This window comes from Zosterops lateralis (genome assembly GCF_965231275.1).
Source record: "Zosterops lateralis genome assembly, chromosome: 13".
Lineage (NCBI taxonomy): Eukaryota > Metazoa > Chordata > Aves > Passeriformes > Zosteropidae > Zosterops > Zosterops lateralis.
In genome coordinates, this window is record NC_139773.1 from 16948837 (window position 1) to 16969639 (window position 20803).

A 20803-nucleotide genomic window follows, 5' to 3' on the forward strand; every position below is an offset into this window, starting at 1 on the left:
AAGAGGGAGAGTTCAGTCTGCATCACTGTTTTTACCCTGTACACGCACCCCTCTCCTACCTAAAGGCACAAATGAAGAACAAACACTTAACCTGACTGTAGCCAGTTCCCTGGTACTATTTCACTATTTGTTCTCATCATAAAGAAGATAACATAAGAAATTAGAAGAAATTTGAGTCAGAAAAGATGGTTAACATCAAGGAGAGAAAAACAACCAAGTGAAAGTTTTGCTTTGTTTTTACAGCAGATATCCACAGAACGATGTACACAAAACGAAATTTTAACTCCAGCACACAATTTTCAAGTCATCTTTAAAACTAGCTTGTTGCATTCACCAGGAAAAAGTGGATCTAAACATGCTTTTCTAGGTTTAACCTGAACTGATTCTTGATAGCCATGATTTTTGGAAAGATTACTATCTTAAAAAATCTCATCCTCTCAAAAATCAATTTTCATCTTAGGCAGGGGGAGCACGATACACTAGAAGTTTTTAGATTCAAATTGTCTTAACTGCAATAGAACTTAAGTGCCATGACCTGGTTGATGGAATTAAAATAAAAATATTCTCCCTGCAGGAACTGTGGAGTCCCCTGGACAACTGCTGTCAAAAAATGGTTTAGCACTAGAACGCCTGGAATCTCAGCCTGTGAGCAGGTGTGTTTCTTCAGCCAATTATTAACAGATGTATACTACTTAATATTTAAATTATTACGGAAAATATAATCAACCTATGATAAGAAATCTTTCCTTAGAGAACTTAGATTAAAAATTGAACAGTGAACTTTATCCACTGCAACAAATAAAAGGAGGAACTAGACAGAGGGAAGCAAGAGAAACCACAAGAACCCTGTAATACACTCCTAAATATATAAACCTAAGTGACATATCCTTTAGTTTCATTGCATTCAGAAACCTTTTTATCATGGTAACAATACAGACACTTTACATTCTGCAAGACAGACAAAAAAATAAAAATATTAGCTGATCTCAATAGCTGCCATCTCTCAAACAGAAGAACCACCCTAAAAAAAAAAAAAAAAAAAAAAAATCTGAACATCTCCTGATGAGAAGGAAACCAACACAGGCAGAAGCTGCTCACAAGACTTTAGACTTAGGCTACATGATTTCATCAAAGCAAACCTCTCTCTGGACCCAGACTACATTCAAAAACATCTTGGTGAGACTGTTTCCTTCAGACACAAGGAAGGTTTCTCCAAGCTCTGAAATCCCACAACTAATTATAGCACACCCCACATCCTTCCCCACCATCATCAACAGCAAAACCAGCTGCCAATCTGGGAGATAGAAGAACAATCTAACCTCCACTGTGCCACTACAGCCACCCCAAAAAAAGGCATTCTTTTGCCTGTAGTTATGATTTGCCTGCCCAAACACCACCAAGCCCCACCAGCCGCAGAGCTCCTGCCAACACAAACGGCGCTGCCGGGGCGGGCGTTGGGTGGCACGGCCGCGCTGGGTAACACTGCCACATCCACATCCAAGGCTTTAAACCAAGCCAGAGAAAGAAAAACATAAAGCAACAGAAGGAGGGAAAAAAGCACAGGTAAAAAGGATTTGGGCAAGAACACCCTCCTTTCCAGGTGTCAGCCTGAAGGTGAACTGGTGCAGGAGCAGAGGTGACGGACAGACTTCGGTCTGACAGCTCGGCCGGCCCCACTCCGCTGTTGTGAGAGAAAACCACGGTATTTGTGCAAGGCTAGTTGGTTCCATGTTAAGAAAACACATCTGAGCCGACAGTGCTTTGCTTTACCACATGCCAGCTTCATTCAGCTTCAGAGGCAGAAAGCAGGACTCGGTCTCCTCACTGCCTTCCCAGTTAACCAACAGTTTAGGGCACAGACAGTCCTGAGCTCTGAACCGCCCCCAGACCTGTGTGCCTTTAACAGAAAACTTCCTAGTCCTCTTTGGAAAACATGAGTGCCCAAAGAAGGAGGTCCCTTAGTGACAGCAATGACTGTGTTGGGTAACACTGTGTAAAGACGCGTACAATGGAACAGATAAAAACAAAGAAAGTCAAAGAAAGAGACCGGGAAGCAACCTTTGTTTTGGTGTCAATTGGTGCCCAGCCATGCCTGGAGAGGTGAGGAACGGGAACGGGTCATCGTGGAGACCGTGCATTTATTAAAATGTCACAACAAAGAGAGAGTGGCTGTGACTAACAGAGCCAGTGAGCTCCGGGCAGCTAAACCAATCCAAAGGCTGACGGTTTATCAGAAAGGAAAGGCTGGTCAAAAGGAAGTAATGAAGCAGATATCCATCAAAGAACAAAAAGCAGGTCTGAACACAGAGCCAGAAACGAGACTGCACCAGAACTTACAAATGAAGTGTAAAACATCAGACTTGGCAATCCTGCTGCCAAGGAATTATTTACCACACGACGATCAATATTACAATACACACAGAGACGAGTATTTTTATCTCAACCTCCATTTGACCCGGTGGGAGCTACAGACACTTTCTCACACTAATTCACATACTTCAAGGAGAGTCAAGATGGGAAAAAACGAGTTGGAAGCATTTCAGGTTCTGTCTCCTTTCAGCTCATTTTCACTGAATCATACCAAAACTATCTGAGGGAACAGTTCAGACCAAAACCATCTGAGGGAACAGTTCAGAATTGATCTGTGCTACCCAAGATCTGATCAGTAAAGCAAAATATTCAAGGATCACAAGAAAAGGTTTCGTTCATGCATTGAGCCAAATCCTAGTTGTGCTGTCAGTCCTTTCAAGTCTTTGCCCTTCCTTCACTGCATCAAAACCATCTTTTAAAAATTCCTCTGAAAAGTGCCTGAACTTCCAAGATCTATTCTCTATAGCCTTGAGCAAGTGATGGGAAATAAGCTTTCTCTCTCAATGGCTACTTTTAAGTTTAAAAAAAAAAAAAAAAAAAAAAAAAAAGGAAACCACTACTAGACCTATTACAAATTTGGAAACTGCAGCTCAGAAAATAGGGAAGGAGGGGAAGGCAATGGAGGGAGGAAGAAGAGGTCTGATTTTCAGACAATCAACTTGAAAAATCCTTACTTCAGTGAACTGGCAAATAATGTGTTAGACATCTCACTTCTGAAACACAGCCATGCTAAAGGGAAAAGGGTTAATTATATCCCTTATGCTCCAGAGTATTTCAACAGGCTACGCATTATGCTCTTCTGAAGGGCAAGTTGTTCTTTTATTTATTGTTTAAAGCACAAACATAAACACAAAGTGTCCAACCCTAAGGTGGTGATTACCACTTTTACTTAAACAGAAATGCAGGGCTGCAGGCTTTCTCTGCTATAAAGCTTTTAAACCTGTTCTGTTCCTCTGACATTTTCCCCCCTCACTCTTCTCTGATAGAGATCACAAAAACAACTAAGACATCTGACATACAGGAGAACATCCTGCTGATTAAGAGAAAACAAGAGCACATTACTCTTGAGAGGATACAAAGCATCACTTCCTAATGCCTTCTACTCTGTCAGCACAACGGGCTTCTTGTCATTTCAAAGGGAAACTGGTCATATTGATTTTTCCAAAACAGGAGTATTATAAAAATATTATACATTTAATTGGTCTTAACAAAGTGCTCTTGTAGTGGGGCACATCAACAGAGATCCAACAGGACAAGATATAAGTTATCAAGGTGTGGCTGTAAGTATTTGAAGATTCTCTGTGAGCAACAGCATTGAGAACTGCCAAGATCACTCCTCATAAAGCTTCTTGCAGCTCCTTTAAACCTTAGTACAACTGAGAGGTGTCTTTAAAGTGTGGCAACTCTTACTCCTGAATTCACAACACCCCGAACCAACATCATACTCTGCTGAAAACCAGTGTCCCTTCCACGCCTCACCAAATTTCAACCATGCAACTCAGTGCTCCATGTTTGCTCAACTCTTTTCTAGAGGAAAGGAAAAGTTCTTTACACTCTCTCAGAGCAATTTATTCCTCTCGTTGTTCCCTTGCAAAAGCCAGACCAACTGAATCAGCTCCTCTGACTGAAAATCGCACACCCTGCCTGTCAGGAAGCCGGCAGGATTATTTTTTTCCACTTTTGTTTACAAATTCGAAAGCTGAGCTGTTCTCAGACAGCAGCATCAGCCATCTCTTTCTCCCTCATTCCCAGTTTTCTACAATCTTAATTAAGGAAACACCAGGGAAAACTTGTACATGCTTTCCAAGGAAAAGGTATAGATTTCTTCTTCTCTTGGCTCTTTATTTCTGTTTGAACACAGTCTATCAGAGGGTACAGCCAGGACAAGTCTCAATGGTTCAAAGACCATCTGAAAAGTCGTTAGGCAGAACACAGGTTGTTACTTTCCCTCTGAGAATATCCCTCCAGAAAAATTCTTTAAAATCAGAACTTTGTGAGGAATGCAGCAGAGGAGCATCCTCCCACCTCCTCTCAGTCCTCCAGGGAACTAAACTAAGTTCTTTCTTCCTGAAGTGATACTTCAAGGCTTCTTTATAGCTTCATTCCAGTGTAACTCAGAACAGGGTACATCCTCCCTTTAATTTCTTCCAACAAATCCCCTTTCAGCAGAATTTACTCTCACATATGCAACGTGGGCAGAGTCTAGTAATGTGACTTAATAGTTCCTAACAAAAAAAAAAAAAAAAGGTTTTGCTAACAGTAAATTCTAGGAAGGAAAAAAAAATTTAAATCTTACCTGCACACAGTTACCACAGTGTTTCTAATTAATATCTGTCAAAAGAGCATTTCCATCACAAGAAAAGAACAAAGCTGCAGAATGACAATTTGCCATTTATCAAAAGGTAACTGCAAACAACAACAGACACACAAAATGTTCTGTGTCCCACCCCACTGGTGCCTCTGCATCCCCTCCTCTGCCTCTGTCCCTCTCTGCAGAGGAGCAGGGCACAGCAAACAGCATTGGGATTTCAGGGCACAATGGCCTGAGCCCAGCAACAGAAACACAGGTCAGTTAGAAAGAACTCCAGTAGAGCAGACTAATGAAAACTTTAATCTTCAGCTTCTATCATTAGCCACTTAAGACACCTCTTCCCCCCACCTTGCTGCGGGGCGAGCGTATTTTAGTGCGCGGATTATCATTCCTGGGAGGTAACTCAGCCGGCCAGACCATCACACACACACACCTGTTCTCACTGCAGACATCCCTGTCCTGACACCCAGGGCAGCGTTGAGTTACTTCAGAGAGAGTCACTTCCACATTCCAGCCTCAAACTCCCCTCCAAGAAGTGATCAGTCACTCTCGGCTTTCACACTTCAGTAATTTTGGAATCAACAGGAAATGGAGATCAATTGTGATTTTACTAACTCAATAGTGACTCATCATTCAACTCCCTGTAGCCTTCGAATTCATCTGTGAAGAGACATGATAGCGAGGCTAAATTAAAAATAGCAAATCTGGCTCACTCACAATTAACACTCACTTGTCCATCAGATTTGCCCTGGATTGCGACATTTTCGGGATTGCGACATTCTGACCGTTTTGCGTCAGATCCCAAACGCACTCACAGCTTGTCTCTCTCAATTCAACCAGGAAAAATAATCAATAGGAAAATTTATTATAGAAACCAGCTGTATCACACCCTCTAACATCCATCCATTGCTCAATTTGCATGTCTGAATAAGAGTTAACTCTGCCTATCGGTGTTAGCAGCCACTGACAATGAATCTTCTATTCTCTGTATTATGAAAATACTCTCAAATCATTAATTTCTTTCTGCTTACACAACCTTCAAGCCAAAAAAGAAAAAAAAAAAAAAAACAACCCCACATTTGCATGAAATCGAAAGTCAATAAAAAACAATTATTTCATTTACAAAAATAGAAAATCGTTTTATATAAACCACTTAAATGCATTCTTCTAAAAATAAACTTAATTACAAATCTAACATGAAATTGTAACAGCATATATTAGGGCAAATGCCTACTGTAATTTAAATAAAATAAAAATAGTAAGCATATAATTTACACCAAAAAAAAGAGTTGGGACTGGTGAATTTGCTGTTCAGTGCTCTCTTGAAGCCACCCTTTGATGAAATGCTCAGAGAGCTTTTACCTTCAACAGCTACTTCTGCAGTGCCTCATTTCAGTTTTCTCCAATGGCTCAATTCAACCAGCTCTTAATCCCAAATTAAAAAGGACTCCTGCATAGAAACCTGTGAAACAGTCAGTGGGCAAGATCTATGAACTCTAAACTTTTGAGAAACAATGACAAACTATTTTTTCTGTTTATTTTTTTTTTAATCATGCCTCTCCTTCACACTTGGAGTTTTAATTAAATCTCAAAACCCAGATCTTCTGCATTTCAATTAAAATTCCATTTTCCATCCAAATAAAAAAAATAACACAAATGAGAAGTAATCTACCAGAAAATACATCATTTGCCATTTTGTCACTTAAAAATGTGAAAATTAAGGATCTGAGCCAATGCATCCAAGGCATCTAATTATTTACATGAATTTGTAGAAACACATTGCTATTCACTAGCAAAAAGGTCTGTACTTTGAAAAATGGTTGGTTGTGAATCAGAGTTCTAACAGCTGTCAGTCATTAAAAAAAAAATCCAACTAAAAATACTCAAAATGAGATTCAAACTGTATATTCAGAGTGAGCTCTTCCTGCTTGCTGCTGTAAGTCACTATGAAAACCATTTACTCCATCTCAATAAAAGAAAAAAAAAAAAAAAACATACTAGTAGTGCTCTAAGGGCCTTCATACTAAGAAAGAAATAAACTTTGAAGGACAAATTGGACCTAAATTGGCAACATTTTCACCACAAGGTTGCAAGATCCCATCCTCTTGGCCTTTCACAGGACATTTCCATGAGAACAGAGGGGAAAGCTAAACCAGGGTGTGCAGACACCCTAAATGGAGCATCCCTCCCTCCCCCTGCAAAAATCAGTAAACATGATGTGACAATTACATCCTCAGCCCCTCTGGCTCTCCCCCTAAACAGGATTCACCTCTTCCCAGGTCAGCAGGGAGAAACTGCAAGGGGCATCAAACACAAACTCAGGCAGGAGACAGTGGGAGCAGGGAGAGTCATCCTGAGCTCAGAGCAGTGTTTTCATCCTGCACTGAACAAGGGCTGTGGCCACACGTGCAACAAGCAAGAAATAGCTGCACATTTCTGTGAGCAGCTGCTCCTGAACAAGGAAAAGAAATCCCATGGAATGAGCAGAGATCATCCCAGCACATCCTCACAGCGAGGCCAAGCCACGCTCAACCCACCTCAACTTTTGTTTCATTCTTGCTGCACATGACACCAGGTAACGTTCACAGTTGCCTGCGAAGATCTGGGTGTATTTTTAGCGTAATATACTATCTCCTTATCAGTCAGCTGATGCCAACACCCCCATCCTCACACTTCTGTTCGGAGTACAGTCATCCAACGCCTGGCAAGGAGCAGCTTCCCAGGGAAAGTGCTGTCACCTGGATGACAGAGCCACACGAGCATCCCAAGTCACGTCCCTGCTGCAAGAACTGAGCCTTTAACCACCCCCCAAGGACTGCACTTTCTGTCTTTTACAAATGGGGAGGGAAATGCAGACACCCGGAGGAGGAATACAATTTCTTCCCAACCCTTCAATACTGGCAGCTCCTGAAGCACGAGATGTGATCACTCCCTATTTTAGCATGCATGACTACCAATGCTCACACAAATTATCTGGTTCCTTTTAAAATCCAGAATTTAAAATTACAGTGTTTAACTTGAGGCTTTTCTATCCAACTAGTGGATAGATAGAGGTGAATGCACTGATAACTTCTTGCTATGCCTTATTTGCTCTTTGTTAAAAAGAAGACCCTTGCTCTCAATTTATGCTTTTAAAATCAGGATTTAAATAAAATCAGATCTGGAAAGAAAAACAAATGTGAATACAACTGTGCAGCACTATGATACAGCATCTGATTCTCACATTCCAACTCTCTCGCTCCTCAGCACTGCAATGTATCACAGACAAATTTAAAAATAAAGTCACTGGTATCAACTACAAAGACACCAAGAAAATCCTCAGACACTGTTGGCTTAGCCAGTGGAATGTGTAATTCTTGTCTACATACTATCACTTTCTTTCATGAAAAATACTGGAAATATCTTTTTGCCAGGTTAACCAACTCTAACTTCAATCTCGCTGACATTTCTTAGGCAGAGCTGAATAATTCCATTCATATGCAAATGGTACAATAAGTCGTGAGTAGCAGCATTTGCAGCTCCTTCAAAGAGATGAGCATTTACTCTCTCCAAGTCTCATCTGCAGTGATGTACCCAAAATGTTATCGGGCCCAAAAGGTACAGCCCCAGCGATTTACAGAAGGAATATTTTCAGCCTTGATGTTGGTTGGAGGTTTTATTTTTTTACTTTGTGGGGTATTTTTAAATATTGAAGAGATGAAAGAATCGAGAACTGAGATTGCATCTGTTGCCATCACAATTTAACCACAGTCCATGTATTTATACAGTAGAATCTCCAAAATAACACTGCATCTGTTAAGATGACAGTGTTTTTCCATGGGCTGCACTGTGTTGTAGTGGAGTTACTCTAAAGCTGATGCTTTTGAAGTGCTGACTGCGATCCACCCCGAATTCCTTTTGTAATCTTCCTCAAACGTGTTGAATTTATAAAGCCGTTGTGTTCCTCAGCGTGGCTTGGGAACAACAAAACCCTCATACATCTCATCAGTGGGCATTTGGCACTGAAGCCTCACAGCTAATGCAACATGTTTATTTAAACAATGAACTACCCAAAGAGCTGCAGAGCCCGTGTACAAACAGATGTGTGTTCCATGTGTGCTCTGCTGCAGCCCAGAACCTCCACCACACACACTCCACTGCCCTTCTCTGTGCCTGATTTCTGCAGGACAACAACTGCACTGACTTGGAAGGGCCTTTGTTCCTTCACTAGCCACTTCAGAACCACAATCCACCTAAGAATATCTAAGCCTGAGTCTTAAAGAGAATCTCACAACAGAATTTGTATATTCGATATGTATGTCATGCCTCTTGTTGAGACACAGTATCAGTGAAAATATTTGTCCACATAGTCAGCCTACTCCAATGTGACAAAAATATAAACATTTTATTAGCACTCACACAAAAAAATAAACAAACAAACCTTCAGTCACTCCCAGGCAGGACCCTGGCAGGCTCAAGTCAGTCTCTAACCAAGCCAAGTCTCAAGTTTGAAATAACAAATTTGCTTTTCTTACACCCCATTGCTACTCTTGTCTACAGGGACAACTGCAGAGACTCCAGCTCCACCAAGGGCGTAGCTGCAGGGAATACCAACATCACTTCATAACACAGAATCTCCACATCCAAGGAGCACAATCAACAGGACTAACAACAGACCCTTTGACTTTCTGCATCCTCCTCCACATACAAGTGGTCACACATCCTACTAGTCTCCAACTGCCCCCAGTCTCCCATCTCTCAGGTCTGAGGAAGAGGAGCAAAGTGCACAGAGTAGCAGTAACTCACATGGATCTCTGAAAACACCTGGATATTCACTCATTTCATACATCCCAGGAGACACAGTGTGCAAGGGACCGATAAATTTACATCCATCTCACAAACAAACAAGAAGACAAAAGCCTCAGCCACAACGAGCTGAGAGATGATGTTAACTGCAATCAGTACAGCATCACAAGCTGCCTCCTCCTGCTGGGGCTCACAACAGCCAGAGAGAAGCAACAGCTGACCCAGTAGAGGAAGTCAGGCTGTATCACAATTCCAGTGGGCTCCCCCTTCTATCCAGTGGAATTCCTAAAGTTTGTGTCATCACCCTGCTGAGTCTCTCTAAAGTTGGTTCGCAGCTGAAAAAAAAAAAAAAAAAGGTAGAACCACCTGAAATCTTAAAAAACCCAATCCATTCTATGTAAGCCTAGCAGTACTTTTGAGAACAAACCAAATCCCCAGTGGGACACATGGAATTTGAATAAGGAAGACAACAACTTAACTACGCATCAAAAAATCCCAGAAAAGAGAAAAGAACAGAGTAAAAACTAATTTCTGCCGTGGCAGAGCACGGGGACAGGGTAAACAAGGAATTTCCATTGCCATTTCAACTCTTCACACTTCAGCCAAGTGTTACTCTGAGGTCAGTTGAGCTGAGCACACACGTGTCCGTTCCTACGGCGCAGGGCTGGTTCCTCACTCCCTGCCCAGCAAGAACACAGTGCACTCTTCAAACCTTTCAAGGCTACTCTCACACACACAGACCCAAGGGGATGTGAGAAGAGCAGCAGCAAAGTAAAAAGTACTACTTGTAGAAGGTCAAAATGTGGAGACAACTCTAAACTGAAGCCAATGGAAATAATAAGGAAACCAGCCCAGTGAGAACCAGGGATAAAGCCCTTCCCTGCAAGCACAAGCCAATTCTCTTGTAGAGAGTTGGTTATAGACAGTTTCCAGGGGCAGCTGTCACCAGATCTTTCTCCAAAATGCTCTATCCCTTTGACTAAGGCTTAAGAGTTGAACTATCCCTGTCTACAAGAAGACCTTTCACTTTGAAAAACCTGCGATCATTTTTACGGCTGCTCTATCACACATCATTACGGGGGCTTTTTCCCCTATCCCATAAATTCCTCCAGGAGCTTGCTTCTCAAATATAATGAGCTGCCTGTCTACAGAATCAGGAAAATCAGCACTGAGTCAATTTATGCTTGGGGGAAGCTGTTCCTGCATCCAAGAGATCTGGAATTCTCTTTCCTCACCAATAACGCTCTCCAAGCACAATGGCTCAGCTCTGGCAAACCTCTCCCGTGCACACATCTCCAGGAAGACTTTTCAAACCCAGCACCACGATCCTTATGCAAATCAGACACCTCTAAGTACAAGCACCTTGCTGGAACACCTCTTACAAACCCACAGCAATGCTAACAGAGAAGAGTAAATAAAACAAAGCGATGCCACCTTAACCTCAACAACACGCACAGCAACCAGCAGACCCTTTCAACTGCTGTGCTTACAACTTTTCATCCCATAAATGCTCTGCCTGGTTCAGCAGAAATGCATCTGTAACTAAAAACAAAGCGAGCACCTTGGTCCTGCCTGCTGCTTTGTCTCATCTGTCTTACAGAAGAGCTGCCACTACACCACAGTTTGAAGATAATGATGTACTCTCACTTGAGAATCACACACTCGGCTGCAGCTACCTACTGTATTCCAGTAGTAACAAATGGGAGAGATACTTCAAAGAGCACATTATCCCAGCTCTAATTTATGCATGCTCCCTCTTACCATCAAGCCATTTATTTTAAACCTGTCAGATATACTTGTAACGTGGCATCATGAATAATTTAAAAAGTAATCTGTATAAACCAAGTTTATAAACTTAACAGCAGGTACAGTACCTTTCATTCAAGCAGACTGCTCTCTGATAAAGTACAAGGGATCTTTGACTACTTCAGCATGTATTCATTTCATGCATTCTGAACTTCAAAAAATTCTTCTTTCCTGCCTCCAATCAAACCCTCTGCTATTTGAACAGTATTGCGTAAGGAGATCACTTAAATGAGTAATGTAATAATTTGCAAATTGTTCATATTAAAGGAAAAGAACTACAAAGCTGCAGGAAACAGTCAGTAAAAATGACCCATCACCAATTCAACAGCAGGGGAAAAACCACTCATGTAAAGTTTGCCTCTGCCATTAAAAGCTCTTAATATTTCCTGCATCTGCCTGATGTTGTCACTTTCTGACACTGCTCCCAGCACAGGCAGAAGGGATGCTCGACAAAGAACTCCAAAAAAAGCCCATCTGTTAAGAGAAAGTGTTTTGATCAGTTGATGCTCACACTTCCAAGTAAACAGAGCTATCTTTACAGCACGTAATGGCACCAATAAGGGGTTGGAGATAACATTCCCTGACCGGTCACAGAGCTATTGCAGCAACTTCTGCCTGGCTGGAAACACGGGCAAACAAACTCATTCGGCCAGGGGAGCTGCCCCAAACGCTCACCTTCACAAACCAAGTATTCACCAAAGCAGGACACACACAGTGAATTAATAAACTGTGATGGTAAAGCACTTATGTGAGCAGTACGACTATTTCCTCCTTAAAAGATTTATTTGTATCATTTACACTTTTTTTAAGTCAACAATGAAACAAAGTCTTAAAACCCAATCTGGTCAGCAAGGTGACAAAGGGAATTGCTGCCCTAAGTTATTATTAAAGTGACTTTGTGCTGCTGCAAAATTGTGTATTTGATATTCCACCCAATTATTTACTAGTGGATTTGGTCCTCTAAAGAAATAGATCTTAGTACTTTATTAGGGTGTGAAATCCCTTCTCCTCAGACAGGTCAGAGACAACAGGTCAATCTCATTGAAAAAAATTATCTGGAAAGTCAGTGAAATATACAGATGTTTGTTTCTGCTCATACCATCAAGTTTACCAAGAAAGAAACAGACTGACTGCAAATGTACAGGTCTGGCTATTCCAAAATAAATAAATAAATAAATAAGATTCTGTGACATTAAAGCTTAGGAGTCATATGCAAAACGATCTGGAAATAAAGAAGCAACAATTTTGCTTTTCAGCACATTTTAAACAACCTTGTGCCACAACAGCAACTTCCTGAGGATATCAACACTGAAGAAGTTAATTGGTGTCTTGCAAGATATCCTAAGGGAATGGCTTATGTTTTGCATTTGCAAAGGTTAGAAAGCAAAACTTTCAGTGATAAGGGTGAGTTAAATCTTCACAACACACCCGGGTTTGTCAGAATGCATCTCCTTAATTAATTAATAAGTCAAACTGTTATCAAACTTAATGAGCAAAAGCAACAAGTCCTGTCTAAAGGAACCAGAGTCTATCTTTGAGGACTTGGTACAACTCTGTTTTCAGAGCACAGAAACATATGAATGAACACTGTGTGTTGCTGCTGATCGTCCTCAAAGTTTCTCTCAGACATTTCTGGACACAAAAAAAGACAAATATAGTACTCCAGAAATCAGTCCAGATTGTACCTGTCATGACTTGGCTAAGAGGGAAAAAAAGGCAGCCCAAAAAAAACCACACACAAGACAGGCTGGCTAACAACCACCAATGTGTCTTCATCAACTGCTGTTTGTTGAGTTCTGCTTTTGCACAATGAGGAAAAAAAATGTGAAACTATTCTTTTTAAAGTGGCTTTCATAAATCATAAAAACTAATCCAACTAACCTACACAAAGAAGCTGTCTATACAATTTACAGTGATAGAAAAATTACACATGTCAAATAGATCAAAATACTAAAACAGTATTTCTACCTTTCAAATACATCACTATATTCCCAAAGTCTTTCTGCACACAAACTCTTAAAAGCAGCACGTTCCATTAGCACCAAAGCCCAGAAACCTTAAAAGCTCAGCTCTGTCAGGAAGATTCAAATTAAACTGCAACTATAAATCTGCAAGAACTTTAATTATGAGACTCCCGAGACAATTACTTAAAGTGCAGCTTTTTTTTAAAATTTAGCATCCACAATAGTTTTCAATAATAAACTGCAGTTTACCCATTCCTGTGTATGCACTCACACATAAATAAAAACCAGCTGCTACTTGATAACATCCGAAAGCATTTCCAAATGTGAAAGCTTTACACCAAAATCCAACTAAGAATGTATTTCATTTCAGAAACCAAAGTTTCATGAACTTTTTCAGCAAGTTGCCATCAGCTTTTCAAGTACAATAATGCCCATGAAGTTTATTAATTTAACTGCAGACAATTCAGAATAAATACCCTAACGTCTTAAAAATAATTTAATTCAGCACATTTTGTAAGTTATGAACTTTAGAGCCATTACAGATGACGAGCCAGATAAGTTGTTTGCTGTGTGGGATCACAAAGTTAACATCCAGTGTGAGAAAAACAGGTTTCCTGCATGTATTATTGCCTCTCTCTCTCTCTCTCTCTCTCTCTCTCAAAGTTCAGGACTATAAACAAACTTCTCTACAATGAAGTTTGCGGTAGCTCACAATTCACACAGATGGAACATACACACAATATAATTAATCATTTAACAAAACTGCCTCTTCTGCTCTCACTGAGATAATCGTCCCAGTGATCGCTGGTAAAATCTACCTCAGAGTAAAAAGAAAACAAAAATTACTGGAGAAGAGAAAAAGCATTAGTTAAACATGAACTGAAATTATCCTTTAAAGCTAATAGTTTCAGCCCTGGAATGGATTTTAATTTTAAATGTTAGATGCTTAAAAAAAAATTTCTCCTCCAAGATCTCCTTAGTAAATGCCAGTTTAGCAGAAAATTAAACAGGATTTGAAACAACTTTTCCCATGGTAACACATACTGATAGAAATTAATTATTTACAAATGAAGACTGATTCAAAAATCATCACATGGATGTTTTTTAACACTAGATTTTGTGTGTATCTTTCAAGATGAAAACAATTTCAGCATCACTGGCGTGTGTTTTAACTATACCCTAGAATTACTTTGGAGGAACAGCACGTCAGGGAAAAGCTGACACAAAAATTAACACAGTAGTTGATCACATCTTGAGCAATTTCCCTATTAAACCAAATAAATCATGTCATCTGTTGTGCTGAAGTCAAACTAATTGATCTATCTTCTTGCTCTCTGCAGGCCCTCTCTTCCCTCACTTCTCAGAACGTAAGAACTAAGTGAAATTTCCTTCACTTTACACACACAAAAACACCCAGTGTTTCTCCCTCACACGTTGGTTCAACCCTGAAACTTCCAACATACCTTTTTTCCACACCCATCCCTCCGCTTCCTCACGTTCAACACATTTTGTCTGATATTAGCTAAGTCGCTTCCATTTCCTAACCCTCTCAGTTTCTGACTCACACAAAGCCTTTGCTCCAGTTCTGGTTTGCAAACCAGAAGTCCAACCCAACCCAATTTAAAAAAAAAAAAAAAAATTAAAAAAAAAAAAAAGCCCAAGCACTGCCTGGCTCACTCTCCTTCCCCCGGACTCCAGGCACCATCACTCCCTGCACACTCCCCTCCTTCTCCCTTTTCTGCTGAACCCCCCTGATGCCAATTTCCTCACTGGCTCTGTGAATTTTCTATTCACAGCCTCAATTACAGCAGGAATGATCCAACTCCCAGTTACCAACATTCCCTAACCACTGGGCGTGCAGGAAAAGGCTGATGCAAAAAGCGAGGTGTGTGTAACGCCGACACTCAGCAGGTCATGAGGGCTTTTACTGAGCAACCTGGAGAGAGATTAAGCATCAGCATGAGCTACTGTTCATTATCAGAAACACAACATCCAGCCTGGATAGACAAACAAAAACTCGGGCGCTGACATGAGCAGACCCATCAAGATATCCATCAATTTGAAGTATCATCACACCTAAAACTATTCTTTTCCTTCCAAGTGTTTAACCCGTTCCCTCCTAGACGTTCCCTCTGTAAACACTGAAAATCAAAACCCCATCGTTCTCAAGGGAGAAAAGGAAGAAAACCCCGTGTTTATCCCTCATCTTAAACCCACCCCCAGCATCAAACAGCCTCCAACAGTTGTAGCTTTACACATCAAACACACGGGTACAGCACCACAAACTCCAGCGTAATGAAAGGTCTTCTCGTTTCCATTTTTGTGCCGTTCCAACACAATCTCAGGGAATTCTCAGCATTTTTAAATTACTTTTTCTGAATCAGAAGCTCTCCACTGAAGCCACCTGCATTTTAAAGAGGTTTCTGTCACATAACTACAAACACATTTTATATAATTTAGCATTAAAGGGATGGGTCTCTCCCCTCCTGTTGTAACTCCTTTGTATTCCTATTTAGGAATGCCTTGCTTGTTTGACCGAAAATGGAAGTGCCTTTTAGCTATGACACAGTATATATGAAAAACAAATAAAAATTAAGATTAATCTTCCTTCCACTATTGTGGGGAGAGAGAAGAATATGAAGAGATGTAAAACATCTGCTCTGGAGATCATTTTTCCCCCTAACAGCAAAATTCTTTCAGCAATAACTCGTGAAAACAAAGGCTATTAAACTGTAAACTACAAAGACAATCGATTAGAGGCAGTATTCAGCTAAGACAAGTTTTTCAGCATATCTTCCCATATTTAAATGCCTGGATCTTCTTCAGAAGATATTTCATTCAGGATGTTCATTTTAGGTAAGTGGTAACCACAAAACACTTCAGAGGACTACAACCTAAAATCCTAACATACTCTTCCTGCATTACTTCATTGCCAGGGCTGGGTGAGCACTTTTATTTCAAGGTACTTTGTACCAGGTAAGACCAGGAAAACAATTCTAAGTGTGTATCCCAGCAGTTTAAGAAGGCACCAATCTCCTCCTCCTCCTGTTCTGTTTCTCCACGCTACTGGATCCTTTGTAAGCCCTTCCCTGCAAAAGTGCACGGGGCGGTTTTGTTTTTAAACTTAAAGATTAATCTTCCCGCTTGAAAACAGCACTAGCCAAGAAGTTCTGCTCATGGAAGTAAGTAAGACTGCAGCTCTCCAGACCTGGCTGGCCCAAAAGCCTAAACTGGGCCTTAATTTGCACGGAGTTAACAGGCACTTACTGCCTAACAAAACATAATTATTACTCAACATGTATTACAGGCTCTATGTGCTTCTTGCTTACTTATCTTTTTTTGTGCGCTCACTGTCAGTGCATCCAAAGAACTTCCCTTTCTTTTCAATCTGCAACCACTACTTTCAGAAAAGCCCTTCTGCCTCCTAAATTCTTTACATTTAAAATGGAGAAATTTGATCTCCTCGTTCCTTCCCTCCAACAACGCGTATCTTTCTGAAAGGGAGAGGCACACAACAGCACCAGGAGTGTATTGAAAAACACACGGCAGAAGGAATTAAAGCATCAGGATGCAGCACAGGAACATCCCTGTTTCTGCAGACACTGAAGGAGAGGGAGCACTGTTTAAAATGGTTGGGCTCCAAGGCACATTTACCATCTCTCCGTCTACAGAGACACTCCGGGAAACAAGGGGAAGGCTAATTTCATGCAAGAGATCCTCAATCCAGCGTGAGCCCGGCATACCAAGAGAAAACCGATCAGCCCCGGGATTAATCCGGCGATGATTGCGGTGTAATCAATGGCAGCGCAGCCCTCCCTGACCCCTCGATTCCCCCTGCGCCCGGGAGGGGCGGGCACTGCAACACAATCACAGGTTGGAAACGCACAAAAACAAAGTCGGGGCTCCGGCAGCTCCCGAGCGAGGCGGGAGGACGCGGGTTTGGGCAGGGGATGGGCGGAAAGGAGGGAGCCGGGCCCGGCTCGGCGATCCGCGTTCTCCCGGGGAAGCGCCGTTCGGGGCTCGGTGCACCGCGGCCGCTTAGAAAACGCATCACCCCTAAAATCGCAGCCCCTTCTGCCATCAAACCTTTTTTATTTACGCGCAAACGTAAAGTGTCAATGTGCGAATTTTTTAATTTTTTTTTTTTTTTTTTTTTTTTTTTTTTTTTTTTTTTTTTTTAATGAACGGCAGCCCGTGACCTTTAGATTGCGGGATGCCGCCGTAAATTCCGCACCCCGCGCACCAGCCAGCGAAACCCCGTCCTCGGCAGTAAAGCGGCAATAAAAAAGGCAAGGCGTTCATTTCCAGGAATTCCTCTCTCACTACGGCCGGTTACTGCAACGCAGCCTCTAAATATTGACAGAGATCAAGCGCCTTTCCATGCGGGGAAAGCGAGCGGAGTCCTTTCCCAGCCCTGACGAGTGTTTACTACGCAGCTCGGGGGGGACACAAAGGAGGGCACGGCCCGGGCTGGGGCTGCGGCGGGGCCGACCCGCGTGTACGGCCCGGGCAGAGCCGCCTGCAGGGAAGGAAGGCGGGCATGGCGGGCAGGGAGACGCGCAGCCCCGGGTTGTTAAACGTGCTCCTCCAGGAGCAGCAGACGCGTAACAGGAGGAAAACACGCAGAGCCCCGCGGGCAGGGGCGAGACCCGCTCGGCGCCGCGGCGGGAAACGGCGGCAGCGCCGTGAGGGAGCCCCCCTCACACACAGACGGGCAGGGAGCCCCTCACACGGACCCCGGTAGGAATGGGGATCCCTCACACCCGCCGCAAGGACGGGGTGCCTCTCACACTCCCCGCAAAAATAGGGAGCCCCTCGCACAGAGCCCAGACAACGCAGGGAAGCCCCTCATACAACACACACACACGGCGAGGGAGCCCCTCGCCCAGGGAACCCCCTCACACACACACACACACACACAGAGGGAACCCCTCACACACAACACACACAGAGGGAACCCCCTCGGCAGCCCCCTCACACCCCCAAACACAGGAGCCCCTCACACACACCCCCAAACACAGGAGCCCCTCACACACCCCCCCAAACACAGGAGCCCCTCACCCCCAAACACAGGAGCCCCTCACACACACCCCCCCAAACACAGGAGCCCCTCACACACACACCCAAACACAGAGAGCCCCTCACACACACACCTCCAAACACAGGAGCCCCTCACACACACCCAAACACAGAGAGCCCCTCCCGCATCCACACACACACACACAGGGAGCCCCCCCATCGCCAGCCCCCTCACACACATTCATACAGGGACCCCCCCTCACACAACACCCACATAAACACACGCACATTCACAGAGGGACACACACACAAGCACAGGGAGCCCCTCCACATTAACACACACAAACACAGGGAGCCCCTCACGCCCCCCCAAACACACAGAGGCCGCCGCCGCCCTCGCCCCCTCCCCGGCAGCCCCTCACTCCCTCACGGGGCTCCCTCACGGCGGGGCCCCCCCGGCACTCGCTGTACTCACTTTCCCCATTTGTTGGCCACAGACAAAGTGCGGCGAAGACGAGCAGGAACCCCCAGACGACGGCGAGGGACTCTCCTCCAGCGCCAGACTTCATTCCTCTTTCTTTAATTGGACAAAATCCCCCTTTCCGAAAAACAAAACAAAGCGAAAAGAAGTCCCAAATTGTTCGGTTTCTTCCCCCTCTCCCCGTCCTCTAAAAATAACGAGCGGCGGAGGAGAAGCGGGGCAGGGTAAATAAATCCACGTTGCCTCAAGAAATGAAGGAGGAAAAAAAAATAATAATAAAAAAAAAAAAAAACACAAGAAGAAAAAAAAAAAGAAAAAAAAAAAAGAAAAAACCACAAGACCCTTCGGGAGCGGCAAACCGGAGGGTTGTTGAGGTCCCTGGGTGTTGATCTTCCGGAGCAACCACACCAAAAATACAGAGATATTCACGATGTATTAACGGCAACAACAAGGCATGGAAGCCCCGGGGCGACGCTGTCTCCGGGGCGGCGGGGCGGGCTCGGGGCGGCGGGCGGGGGGCGCCGCCGTCTCCCCTCAGCGCTGGCTGCGGTGGTACATCGTGCCCAGGAGCCGCAAACACGAGGCACATCGGGGCTGGCAGTCGGCATCTTCAACCTCCATTTTCAAACACCGCACACACGCACACACACAACACACACACACGCAGAGAGAGACACAAAAACTGGGAGGGCCGCGGAGGGGAGGGGAAGGAGGGGAAGGGAAGGAGGGGGGGCGCGACCCAGACAATCCTATTACAAAACAACAACAGCTCCGCCGTCCCCCCGCGCGGGGACGGGGCTGCCCCGGCGGGATCCCCGCGGCTCCGCTCCCCGCTCGGCCGGGGAGGGTGCGGGGGACACCCCACGCACAACCACCACCCACAACAACACCGCCGCCACCACGAGTCCGGCTGCCTGCAGAGCCTCGAAACGCAGGATTTGGGTCGAAAAATGAATTAAAAAAAGGCTTCCCCTCCTACTCCTCCTTCTTCCTCTCCTCCTCGGCGCGGCTGCCACAAGCTCCTTCTCCCAAAAAAAAAAAAAAAAAAAAAAAAAAAAAAAAAAAAAAAAGAAGCCGAATCCAGGACACACACACAAAGCAGCAGCAGCGGCAGCAGCAGCAGCAGCAGCAGCAGCGGGGCGAGCGGAGCGCTCAGCACCCCGCCTCCTCCCCCCGCAGCTCTGCTCTTCGCATCCCTCCGAGCCGCCTTGCCATCGCGGCGGGGGCGGGGGGGAGGAGGAGGAGGAGGAGGACGACAACAACAACAACAACAACAAAAACCACCCGGCAGCGAATTTGTAAATCCTTTTCCTTTTTTTTTTTTTTTTTTTTTTTTTTTTTTTTTTTTTTTTTCTCTTTCCTCCCTTTCCTCCTCTTTTCCCTCCTCCTCTGGGTGCGCGCGCGCTGCGAACCTTCCCCCGGCGCTGCCCAGCCCAAGGCAGGGGGAGGGGGATCCGGGAGAGGTGTGTGTGTCTGTGTGTCTGTGTGTGTGTGTCTGTCAGAGCAGGGGGGGCTGCGGGGGGCGAGGAAGGCGATCCGGTTTGCTGAAGGTCAAACCCCAGGAGCTTGTTGCGAAGGGTCTGTAATTCCTCCGGGGAGGAACGGGGCGGGGAGGGAGACGGGGGGGAAGGGTCTGCTGCTCTGCTGCTCCTCCCGATTAATTCGCCGCTCGCTTGCAGCAAGCAGGGTTCGCAGCGCTCTGCTGCCGCGTCTGCCCCCCTCTCCCCTCCCCTCCCTCCCGCCCTTATCCTCCTCCTCCTCCTCCTCCTCCTCCTCCGCGCTGGCTCCCTGTGCACGACGGAGAGTGAGCGCTGGTAAACAAGAGCCCGGCGTCGCTCCGCCGCCGCTTCTCCGCTCTGCGGCCGCGCGGGGACGGGGCTCGCGCCCGCCCTCCCCTCCCTTCCCTCTCTCCCCTCCCTTCCCCTCCCCTTCTTTTCCCTTTTCCCTTTTTCCTTTCCTTTCCTTTCCTTTCCTTTCCTTTCCTTTCCTTTCCTTTCCTTTCCTTTCCTTTCCTTTCCTTTCCTTTCCTTTCCTTTCCTTCCCTTCCCTTCCCTTCCCTTCCCTTCC

General features: G+C 44.3%; 1 protein-coding gene across 1 annotated transcript in view; it reads right to left on the minus strand.

Annotated features, from left to right (window-relative positions):
- IGF1R (insulin like growth factor 1 receptor) overlaps window positions 1-19392 on the minus strand; it is a 167305-nt gene extending 147913 nt beyond the window's left edge. The window contains exon 1 of the mRNA XM_083870773.1: window positions 18731-19392. Within this exon, the coding sequence (XP_083726899.1) occupies window positions 18731-18824 (94 nt within the window). The 5' untranslated portion in view covers window positions 18825-19392. The remainder of the gene's footprint in view (window positions 1-18730) is intronic.
- Between the last annotated feature and the right edge of the window lie 1411 nt (window positions 19393-20803).